The sequence below is a fragment of the Mytilus trossulus genome, chromosome 13 (assembly GCF_036588685.1).
Source record: "Mytilus trossulus isolate FHL-02 chromosome 13, PNRI_Mtr1.1.1.hap1, whole genome shotgun sequence".
NCBI classification, from domain to species: Eukaryota; Metazoa; Mollusca; class Bivalvia; order Mytilida; family Mytilidae; genus Mytilus; species Mytilus trossulus.
The window spans coordinates 12,411,561-12,424,893 of NC_086385.1; the positions used below are offsets into that span (position 1 = coordinate 12,411,561).

The window sequence follows — 13,333 nt, forward strand, 5'->3', positions numbered from 1 at the left end:
GAAATATTGGATTTACTTCAAGAACTTTTACACAAAACAACGTTTTATTTATGGTTTCTTTTACATGAACAATTAATAAAATGGATCTGTCGCTATTTCTTTCTAAACAAAACATGATTTTATGGCGTCTTTTGAGTCTAGGGTATTGATACATTTTATATTTTATATCTTAACATTTCAACAATCCTTATATGTGTTTTGATGACTGTATATAAGAATAAGGAAATGGGGTGTGATTGTCAATGAGACAATCATCCACCTGTGTTCAAATCATATATTAAAACAATAATAGGTCACCATATAGCTTACCCTTCTGGAGCACCAGAGATCACCCCTGGTTTTTGGTGGGGTTCGTGTTGTTTATTCTTTAGTTTTCTATGTCGTGTCATGTGTACTTTTGTTTTTCTGTTTGTCTTTTTCATTTTTAGCCATGGCGTTGTCAGTTTGTTTTAGATTTATGAGTTTGACTGTCCCTTTGGTATCTTTCGTCCCTCTTCCAATATGTAATTAGAAAATTACATACCGTAAAGTCAGCTTTAATAAACTCATCATAGATACCCTACTTAAACCTTTGGATATTTCATAACAGTCAACCGACTCGTGATGACGTCCGTAAAATTTATGAAGGGATGATTTAATTTTTTTGGAAATCTTAGTTTCATCTGCCAATATGATGTTATTTCTAGAGCTTAAATGCAATTACTATCTACTGAATGATACATGTAGCATGCGTCAGGAGCCATTAACTTATAAAGTTATCGACTTTTTATTCGAAGGGATGTAATCTATGAAATACTTAGTATTCAATGTTTCTGTATTGACAAAGCTTATAATTAATGACCTACACCCGACTGTTGGTATGGTTCATGCAGCTCAGTCGTTCTGTTCTATGTAGTGTTTTATGTACTGTTCTATGTAGTGTTTTATGTACTGGTCTATGTAGAATTTTATGTACTGGTCTATGTAGTGTTTTATGTACTGGTCTATGTAGTGTTTTATGTACTGTTTTATGTACTGTTTTATGTAGTGTTTTATGTACTGTTTTATGTACTGTTTTATGTACTGTTTTATGTAGTGTTTTATGTACTGTTCTATGTAGTGTTTTATGTACTATTCTATGTAGTGTTTTATGTACTGGTCTATGTAGTGTTTTATGTACTGGTCTATGTAGTGTTTTATGTACTGTTTTATGTACTGGTCTATGTAGTATTTTATGTACTGGTCTATGTAGTGTTTTATGTACTGTTTTATGTACTGGTCTATGTAGTGTTTTATGTACTGTTTTATGTACTGGTCTATGTAGTGTTTTATGTACTGGTCTATGTAGTGTTTTATGTACTGGTATATGTAGTGTTTTATGTACTGTTTTATGTACTGGTCTATGTAGTGTTTTATGTACTGGTCTATGTAGTGTTTTATGTACTGGTATATGTAGTGTTTTATGTACTGTTTTATGTACTGGTCTATGTAGTGTTTTATGTACTGGTCTATGTAGTGTTTTATGTACTGTTTTATGTACTGGTCTATGTAGTGTTTTATGTACTGTTTTATGTACTGGTCTATGAAGTGTTTTATGTACTGTTTTATGTAGTGTTTTATGTACTTTTCTATGTAGTGTTTTATGTACTGTTCTATGTACTGTTCTATGTAGTGTTTTATGTACTGTTTTATGTACTGTGCTATGTAGTGTTTTATGTATTGATGTTTGTCTTTTTTGTCGTTTTTTCTCTGCTAAGGCATTTTCAGTTTGTGTTCGACTTATGAGATATGTGTCACTTTTGGTAAGTTTGACCTCTGTTTGATAAAACATTTTTTTATTACCGTTTTTGGTGGAAAAAAGATTATAATCATGAATTGTAAGTTATAAATATAGTCCAGTCAAACTAAGTTGGAACCTCAAACTTATTGCAACAGAAAATGTTTTAGTTATAATCAAAAGCATCATGTAAAAAATTTCGATGGCCAGTAAATAAAAATTAGAAAAAAATGTAAATTATTTTAAAAAGAGATTAATATGAAATAATTGATACTGTTTTATATAAGTACGCTAAATACGTATATTAATAATACAACAGTATGGAGTGCACCACTAACGTGCAATAAATACACTTTGTCTAGTCAATCTAGCATACATTTGACCCTAACCCGAAAGTAATTGCAACAGAAGATTTTCAAGTTTTAATCTTAAGCATTATACCCCCCATATATACACAGAAAAAAGTCCCATAAAATCTAACTTGAGGAAAACTAAAAAAATCACCATTTAAAATTCCTATGGAGATTTGCATTGAAAAGGGAGATAACTCTTGCAAAAAAGGCAGAAATGTTAATGAGAATTGATACAAAAGTAAAGTTTTATCGCTTCTATTCATCAGAATGTATTGATTCTTGATATTTCAGGGGTCTTTAGAGTATAACAAACAACTCTAAAGGTGTTTTCATATAGTTTATCAAGCTATAATCTATATTTCTCAATTCATTTGTTGACCATTTATTGAATTTTTCAACATGTTAAGGAAAAGAATCTCAAATCTCACAATTAAGCATATATTCTTTTTTTTGTGGTTTAAAGTTTCTTTAGATAAGTAAGTTGCTGAAAAAATATAATATACATATATAAACATAACCAAGTTTTCACATTATTATTTTCAAAATGGTTACAAAGCTTCAAATTTGCAATTTCTTTAATGAAAAATGCATGAAATAAATAAAACTACCCATAACACTTCAGTTTTGTACATTTCATGAGCAGAAGATTATTTATTTAGTCAAATACAAACTTATTCTTTAACCTATAATGGTTTACTTTTTAAATTGTTACTTGGATGGAGAGTTGTCTCATTGGCACTCACACCACATCTTCCTATATCTATTTATAACCCCATCAAAATATCATACTGTACATAAATTTCAAGAAAAACAACCAAAAACTGACCAAAAAAAGACTCATTTTGCAAGAGTTATCTCCCCATCCAATATTAATTTCCATAGGAAATTAAAAATGCTGATTTTGAGTTTTCCTCAAGTTAGATTGTATGGTACTTTTTTCTGTGTACGTAAAGGGCATTATGCTATAGATTAGAACTAAAATACTTTCTGTTGCAATTAGTTTGAGGTTAAATCTTAGTTTGATTGGACTAACTTTACTCATCGTTAATAAGGTATAATTATGAAGGAATCAAATTGAGAACGGAATTGGGGAATGTGTCAAAGAGACAACAACCCGAACATAGAACAGACACTAGCCGAAGGCCACCCATGGGTGTTCAATGCAGCGAGAAACTCCCGCACTAGGAGGCGTCCTTCAACTGGCTCCTAAACAAATATGTATACTACTTCAGTGAAAATAGACGTTATACTAAACTTCGAATCATACACAAAAAAACTAACAAAGGCCCGAGACTCCTGATAATCAGGACAAATATTGACATTGAACTATTGAATACTATACATATTTTATCGTGTGTTTTTCTATGTTGTGATGTTATGCTATTGTTTCAGTAAAAGGTAGAAGGTTTGGTACCATTAAAACGTTTAATCCCGCAGCAAATGTTTGCACCTGTCCTAAGTCAGGAATCTGATGTACAGTAAGTGTCGTTGGTTTATGTAATTTGTACGTGTTTCTCGATTCTCGTTTTTATATATTGATTAGAGCGTCGGTTTTCCCGTTTGAATGGTTTTACACTAGATATTTTTGGGCCCTTTATAGCTTGTTGTTCGGTATGAGCCAAGGCTCCATGTTGAAGGCCGTACATTGACCTATAATGGTTTACTTTTATAAAGTGTTATTTGGATTGAGAGTTGTCTCATTGGCACTCACACCACATCTTCCTATATCTAAAAAAAATTCTATGTTATTTGATAATTACTAAAAGAAACCTGTACGTACATCAGTGATTATAGTGACATATAGTTTTCATACTGTAAGATTTCTGTTCATTATCGAAGGCAGTAAATTGGCATATAGTAATCTTAATCCACGCAGTAAAGTATCTCAATAATACGGATACATTGGCAATTATAACACATTTTATTTCTACACCTTTTTATAACGACAGGTAAGATATAATTACATTAATATTTACCCAGTTGTAATCCGTTTCTATGAATTAGGTATTGATTTAATACCTAAAGTAAAGTGGCATATAGTAATCTTAATCTACGTAATAAAGTATCTCAATAATTCTGATACATTTGCAATTATAACACATTTTATTTCTACGTAATCTTAATCAACGTAGTAAAAAATTCCATTAATGCTAATACATTGGCAATTATAACACATTTTATTTCAACACCTTTTTATAACGACAGGTAAGATATACACTTATATTTACCCAGTATTAATTCGTTTCTATGAATTAGGATGTCATCCTAGTTTGCCCACTTTTAATTGCATATATATGTAAACATAGAGGCAATTGTTGATTTAACAATTATAGTTTATTTCTGAAATTATAGTCATATTTTGTACCTTTTATTTTACCTGTAAATTGTAAAAAGAATATTATATTCTGCCATTAAATCGAAGAAAATGTGCAAAACTTTTCTGTATTTTATATATCTTTGGCAGGAAAATGTATTTTTATTAAATTTTTTTTGAAAAACGTGTACCTAAAATGAATTATTATTCCAATTTATCAACAAATAGTTTTAATTATTGGTACATTCTGAAAAGGAAAAGAAAAAGTAAAAGAATGAAACTAAAGACTTATTAGAATAAATATCATTTAAATATCTTTTACTTTATTCAACTTTTTTTTTAAATTTTAATAAAATACACTGTTCTGAGATGTAATAAAAAAGTATCCAACTAATTCTAACAGATTCAGATTCAGATTCAATAGTTTAACAACTAGAATATAAATGCAGCTGTTTTGTAGCCAAACTATAAATATTGCAAAATTTGAACAGTAATATGCATCCAAGCTAGCATTTTCTTCATCTTCACCCAGTGTATTTGGCAATAGACATAGAAATATGGACTACAGTCCTATTATTAAGAAAATGAAGACATTACTCAACTGAGACGAGGAGACACAGTACTACTTCTTGTTCCACCCCACCTTGTTGAGGATGTTAAGAAGACATGGGAGAAGCTGAAAATATACTCGCTATACAACTTCATTTACAGAATACATGACAGAGTTATGGGTTAAAAGCTACCGGTTTTTATGGAATCACTTCTACACAGATGGATCCCCACTCACAAATAACTGGGAGGATGGCACAACAAACTTAAGAAGTCTGAAGAGACTTAAACATGCCCATCCAAACATCTACAAGATCATTGAAGAAAACACAGGCACTAACAGAATGCAACATTATCCAGTATGCAGCAGCAGGACCCCGCCCACCAAAAAGACGATGATACAGAGTAACATATATAATAGACACCAGACGCCAACATATGAAAGACAGATATCAAAACAGACTCAGCAACGTGGTAGATTACCCATCTTCTCCATTTGAACTGAACAATGAAGTGAAATATTGTAAATCATGACTTTGTGTTAATATACTGTTTTGTGACTTTTGATGTATTATATACATAAAATTGTATTATTGTCATTTTACATATTTCCTTATGCAATGCATTTATAAAATTGATTAATTTATTAAATTGTGGTTGCAATAAAAGAGATCTTGTATTAATGTATTCATATCATGAAAAATTATTCGGAAACTAATAAACTATAAAGACAGCTTTGTAACTAAATAATATTTTGTTTGTTATTTGTTGTGTACATGTATGTATGTAGATTGAATTGAATGAATTTATATTAAATTATTGAGAAAAAAATATTTGATTTATATGATAACTTTGCTCTAATAAATAGAACCTGAATATATAGAAAACACTTACAAATTATATACCTATGTTGGAACAGGATATACAATTGTATGCTCATTAAACCTTTTTTCTTTTCTTATTAATAGATAATTGGTAGAATTAAAAGTGGACAAATCATGAATTAGGTATGGATTCAATACCTAGAGAAAAGAAACATATAGTAACCGTAATCTACGTAGTACAAAATCTCATTAAAGCTGATACATAGGCAATTATAACACATTTTATTTCAGCACCTTTTTATAACGACAGGTAAGCTATAATTACATTAATATTTACCCATTTTTAATACGTTTCTATGAATTAGGTGTATTCAATTACAGACAGATGTTTATTTGTTACATATTTGTTTGTTTCATAAGAATATAACACAATATATAAAAAGAAGATGCGGTATGATTGCTAATGAGACAACTATCCACAAAAGACCAAAATGACACAAACATTAACAACAATAGGTCACCGTACGGCCTTCAACAATGAGCAAATCCCATACCGCATATTCAGCTATAAAAGGCCCCGATAAGACAATGTAAAACAATTCGAACGAGAAAACTAACGGCCTTATTTATTAAACAATGAACGAAAAATAAATACGTAACACATAAACAAACGACAACTACTGAATTAGAGGCTCCTGACCGTTGGGCAGGCACATACCTAAATAATGTGGCGAGGTTAAACATGTTACAAGTTAACTGCTGTATCTCAATTGTTTATACTTTTACCAATTATGTCTATGTGTTTTGTTCACACATTGTTGTCAATATATAAATGGAATATTATACGACTGTCATATGAAAGCAGGTTAAATCCACCATTTTCGACATAAGAAAATTCCTGTACCAAGTCAAGATTTGACAATTCTTATCCATTCGTGTGATGTGTTTGAGCTTTTACTTTTGCCATTTGATAAGGAACTTTCCAATTTTGAATTTTCCTTTTTATTAATAGTCGTGTCCATTACCAATCCCAGCAAAACATATTAATACCTTTGTCAATAAGTGACTTATATATTGCTTCCTGTACAGACTTTTTTTTTAAACAAATATATTGCGTAATTTCTACATTTATTTGTAGTTATTTTCATCGTCATCTGATTTGACCTTTCTAATGTAAAATAATTACTGTTAGAAAGGTGTATGTCTGTTATAAGTTGATTTATAAGACTATAATGATGTGTGGTAATCAAGAAAAAGTATTCGATGTCCAATGATGTAAAACTGATTTAGCTGCACCTGATGTTTCGGATATCATTTAGGTCATTTTTGACCAAGGCCGTAAATCCTCATCATGTACCCTAGCCTTATATCATAATTAATACTATTTAATTACAATTTGATTAGTTCTTGCTCTTGTAAAATATCAAATGTAGTGTTATTTTTAGGGCACGACACCTGATGAATCTGCAATATCATTATTATTCTAATAAAATTGAGAATGGAAATGGGGAATGTGTCAAAGAGACAACAACCCGACCAAAATAAAAATACACAACAGCAGAAGGTCACCAACAGGTCTTCAATGTAGCGAGAAATTCCCGCACCCGTAGGCGTCCTTCAGCTGGCCCCTAAACAAATATATACTAGTTCAGTGATAATGAACGCCATACTAATTTCCAAATTGTACACAAGAAACTAAAATTTAAATAATACAAGACTAACAAAGGCCAGAGGCTCCTGACTTGGGACAGGCGCAAAAATGCGGCGGGGTTAAACATGTTTGTGAGATCTCAACCCTCCCCATACCTCTAACCAGTGTAGAAAAGTAAAAGCATAACAATATAATGTCCATTCTTATCTAATTACTATTTAATTGTTTACAGTGAGTATAATTTAATTTATGCCCTTAAAATAACACTACATTTGATATGTTACCAGAGCAAGAACTAATCAAATTGTTATTAAATAGTATAATCAAGTACATGTACAGTGTATACATATGGCATATTACAACATACTCATATAATCTACATTTTGAAGAAGAATCTAATAAAAATTGTAACTTTTGGTTAGCTTGATCAAACAAACGACGATTACAATTTACCTTTTGACAAAAAAATATAAATTTCAAAAACCTTGGACCATACACATTGTCTGAAAATACCATTGGATATGTTCCAGACCATTTGAGTATTTGAACCATATGCGTATGTTCATGACCATCTGGGTATACAGTGAAACTTCTCTAAACCGGTCCCTCTTAATACCGGTTCTCCCTTCATACCGGCCACAACCGCAAGTCCCGGCCGGCGTGTATGTAAATAAACGGTCAGGTAACCTTATAAAACCGGCCACCCCTTTAAACCGGATACCGGCCGTTATTGGTGTATTTGTGTTATCAAAATCAATAAAATATCACCTCATAAAACCGGCCTTCTCATTTGTAATCATTAGTCCATATATAATACTGTTATATAAACAAACAAGTTAATCCGGTCAATAAGACACCTGCATGGCCACTGAGTAGTGTTCACCTGTCAATGTCAAATCAATACCCGAATAAATTATCGGTTGAGAGATTTTGATCTTCACCCACGCTAATCAATGATGTAAGTTAATTATCATTAAATGTTTTAGCTTGGCTCCTTTAATTGATGATTTAAAAAAAAAATTTTTAGGCAAATTATAAAAATTCACTCACTTTGACTTTTGCAATAAAATCGTAATTCGTTATCATCGGTATAATCTATTGAAATTTATAAAACCTTTTTAGTTTATTTAAAGGGTGTGTTATTAGTTTGAAATGTGATCTATTATGTATGCATTGCTTATGGAGTCTTATATGAACATCGTATGATACCGATGAGTGGAGCTTTAAATTTTCAATAATATTAGATAATGATATTAAAATTGTTTTGTTATATAGTTGTATTTTATTTGTTATTCCTGCAAAATAAAAAATAATAAAGATACAAATGATTTTTTAATATTTATTTCATAATCAATTTAGAATACAAAGCTAAATTTACACAACAAAACAAACTTTATGATTGAGGTACAATACATGGTAAAAAAAACAAATGCACACATATTGAAGGGAAGTAACTCTTATATTGAAGGGAAGTAACTCTTGTTAATTTCAAATTCATTAAACCGGCCACCCCTGAAAACCGGCCGAATCCCGTGGTCCGACGGGCGGCCGGTTTTGAGAAGTTTCACTGTATACTCATATGGTCCGACCATACGCGTATGGTCCGACCGTACGTGTATGGTCGGGGTAATTAAAACTCTTTTATAGTTTACTTTTAATACAAATGGTATAACCTTTCATTAAAAAGGCGCTTTCATATAGGTAATTTTATAATCATATTATAATTAAAAGATTAGCTAAATGAATATTAGAAGTTTCACATAGTTAATTTTTACTTACTTGTCAAAACTATAATAAACACATTTTATACCGATGATCATTACCGATGGTCATCACCGATTTGTTATTACGAGTGCATGGAAATATGTCGGTTTAAAAAAAATGAATTCCAAATATTTCTTAATGAACTGTTACACAAGAAGTTACTGGAAAGTAACAAAGTTTATTTTTAAGTTGTCTTGTAAATGTGGTGTATTGCAATCAAGTTACAATATTTGAGGTCTAGAGCTTCTTAAAATCACCTTAAACATATCGGGATGAACTCGGTATCACTGTTTGCAGCTACAAAAAGTGTAGCTTTTCATTCGCAAACAAAAGGTGTAAATGAAAAGGATTGTGTACAATCGACTTATAATAAATGCAAAAATGCTATAATACCACGTGGAAGTAAATATCACCCCAAGCCTACAGGAAAGAATGTAATTAGCGATGAAAACTTCATATAACTTTGGTATCAATATTTATTTTTTACGATAAAAAATAAAACATTGTCATGTAACCTTAATTTTTTTAGATAAAGTTTTGTATTATTGACACTTTTATAATGTAATTAAAAACAAGAATTATCTTCAAAATAGATATCCGACGTATTTAAATTTGAGTATATTTTTAAAACTATAATTTTGATATCCTTCAGAAGCACAATGACGTATCCTTTTGTTTACATTCACCAAAACCCATCGGAAATCTCACATACGTAGGTGCGTTCTAAAAGTGTTGTACGTTCGTACAACAAAGTTTACATTAAAAATTATATAATTGTCCCAAAAAAAACAACAGCTGTCATGCATGCAAAGAGCTATACGCATATGGTCATGACCATACGCGTATGGTCCAAATACCCATATGGTCCGGAACAGATATATAGCAGTTTGGAAATTCTAATTTTGATCATTGAGAAGCTTAATATTTCCTTAACAATAGAACATATTTAAAACTTTCAGCGGATTTTACTGAGTAATCTCCACGTAGTATTATGTACCACCTTAATATATCAAAGGCCGAGTTCACTTGAAACTCTCGAGTTAACTTTACTTACTCGGGTTTCAACACAACGGTTTTACTTGAACCACTCGAAATAACCCCTCGTACCCTGGTTCCAACACTCACCGAGCCAGGGTTAAACTCGGGAAACTCTTGAATGACGTCAAACCAATGAGAATGCTTTTTTTTATGCAGGGCCTGACCTTAGAGTTACTTAGAGTTGTTCCGAATATCAACTCTAGTGTGTTCACGTGATAAAATATTAACTCTGATGTCGATTGAAGAGTTTCAACTTAACTCGGTCAAAGGGTCAATGTCATTATGGTTATAACATTTACCATTCACGGATGTGGATACTTACATTTCTTTGCGGTCCTATATTTGACATAACAGTTTTCTATATTAAGTAAAATTGTGAATGACAATGAGAAATGTGTAAAGAGACAACAACCAGACCAAAGAGCATATACAACTGGGTCTTCAGAGACAATGGAACGTCACCATCAACAAATATATAATTAATGATAGGAAATGAAAAGACGACTCTTTTAACATAAACTTTGGTATTAAGCTTCCCGTTAAAGATTTATATATATATATATATATATATATATCAAGATACAGGAAAGGACAGTGTTCATTGTAAGTATTAGCTTTATTTAAAGTCAGTTCGGCAGGAGATATCCCTTCACTGTACATACTGAAGTCATCATTATTGAGAGCCAATTTATCATCTAAATATCTAATTAGTTATCAAAGGTACCAGGATTATAATTTAGTACGCCAGACGCGCGTTTCGTCTACATAAGACTTATCAGTGACGCTCATATCGAAATAGTTATAAACCAAACAAAAACAAAGTTGAAGAGCATTGAGGATCCAAAATTCCAAAAAGTGTTATAAATTTTGAGGTATTTGTTGTGTTTAAGTTTAGTGAATAAAGTGCTGAGAGGCATAAAGATACAAGGTGACATTCAAAAAGAGGGGAGAAAGATTCCGGAGTAACATTTAAACTCATAGATAAAAAAAACTGACAATGCCGTGATGGCTTAAACAGAATTAAACAAACATTAATGAAACACAAGACACAAAATAGAAAACTTAAGACTAAGCAACACGAACCCCGCAAAAAACTGGGAGTGAGCTCACGTGTTCCGGGAAGATAAGCAGATCTTGCTTCACATGTTGCACCCTGAAAACTCATTGATAAATTTGCAACTTCCGTTCATTGAAGAAAACATAAAGACAACGAAAACACAAGAAAATATTTACAAAACATTTAACAACAGACTAAAGATTAAGCAACAAGATCCCCCTGAGTTTTAAGGTGGTACCTAACACTACGGAGAGATAACTCCGTAAAATCAGCAAAACGTTTTAATTGCGTTGCGTTTTTAAGGGAATATAAAGCTTCTCGATCATCAAAATTAGTGTTTGTCAAACTGCTATATAACCAGTGTAATTTTTCTGATAAATTGATTGGTTCAAATTTAAAAAAAATATATATTTTTTTGTCAAAGGGTCATAGTAAATAATTTATCAAAATTTTATTAAAAATAAACTAGTCAAATTTGTTTTAGTCAAGGTGTGGGTACCATCTTAAGAAGTTTCATATACTCGGGGAGGATAAGCAATTCTGCCTCACAACTGGCTCTGATGGTGTTTCTCATGATTAGTAAAAATTCGGTGGTGAGTCTCATTCGATGATATCAGAGAAGACGGAATCAGACTGTTTTGTGATACTTCAATTAGAAAAAAATAAAATAGCAAAAATACTGAACTAAAAGGAAAATTCAAAGCGGAAATTCCATTTATCAAATTACAAAATCAAAACGACGAACAATCGGAAAATAAGTGTCACATTTTAGAATTTGTGCAGGAATTTTCCTATCAATAAATAAGTACAAAATTAATGTAGATTAACCCTGGAATTGAATGCAACTAAACCTCGAACATATCCGTAGTCAACTGTGATACAGATATTCAATAGAGGTCAACTAAACTCGTGGTGACGTTCTAAGGAATACATTCAACTTGTCCACTTTTATTTCTAGTGATTCACAATTGAGCTTTTCTATGGTGGCCAGTTCTTATGAGGGCCCTCATGGGGTTTTTGATTATGTGATTACTTGGCCGTTTTTTTAATGATTATTTGATTATTAAGCCAAATATTTCATGATTATTTGATTACCTAGGACTGTATTTTTAGTTTATGATTATTTGATTACTAAAGATAAGCAAATATTTAATGATTATGTGATTATATTGGCAAAAAAATGGTGATTATGTGATTACAAGGACCCCCCCCCCCCCCCCCCCCCCCGCCATGATGGGCCTCTCTTATTGGTGGAGGAAGTCGGAGTGCCCGAAGAATACAAACGACCTTCGATAGGAAAAGTAACAATCCTAGTCAATAAATATTGCAGTCGATTACATCCGCACGAGCGGAATTCGAACTCACAACCTCAGAGTTTATTGGCTAGTGATTACATTAGTATCTACTTAGACTACCCGTTCACTGAGCCCCTAAGTGTTTTACGAGATTAAATACCAAGTACACATACAAAAGAGGGACGAAAGATACCAAAGGGACAGTCAAACTCGTTAATCTAAAACAAACTGACAACGTCATGGCTAAAAATGAAAAAGAAAAACAGAAAAACAATAGTACACATGACACAACATAGAAAACTAAAGAATAAACAACACGAACCCCACCGAAAACTAGGGGTGATCTCAGGTGCTCCAGAAGGGTAAGCAGATCCTGTTCCACATGCGGCACCCGTCGTGTTGCCTATGTGATTACAAATCCGGTAAATAGTCTAATTCGGTAGGTCAAATTCATGAAAGGGAAAGGGATTGTAGTTACGACGTAAGGAACATATCCGATATCATTTGTGAAACGGTTATTCCATAACGGTCAACCAACTCGTGAAGGTGTCCGTAAAATTTACGAAGGGATGATTTCAACTTCAAGACTTTTTATAATATCTAAATTTGAACATATAAAACAAGAAAAAAATGTATTAAAATTATTTCTAATAGCAAAACTGCTATTTGTCCATAGAAACAACGGAAATCAAATCTATAGTAAAAAAGCAACTTTGCACATGGTATCATAAA

The 13,333-nt window shown here is 31.7% G+C and overlaps 1 protein-coding gene across 1 annotated transcript; it reads right to left on the reverse strand.

The window, feature by feature from the left end:
• Positions 1 to 841: 841 nt before the first annotated feature.
• Positions 842 to 1,810, reverse strand: LOC134694092 (guanine nucleotide exchange factor subunit RIC1-like). The gene has a single exon (XM_063555086.1). It carries the CDS (start codon positions 1,808 to 1,810, stop codon positions 842 to 844), a length of 969 nt encoding a protein of 322 aa, XP_063411156.1.
• Between the last annotated feature and the right edge of the window lie 11,523 nt (positions 1,811 to 13,333).

What these genes read in the sequence shown, in the direction of transcription:
- LOC134694092 (XM_063555086.1), bottom strand. Translation starts at nt 1,810, where the DNA reads ATGTTTTATCAAACAGAGGTCAAACTTACCAAAAGTGACACATATCTC.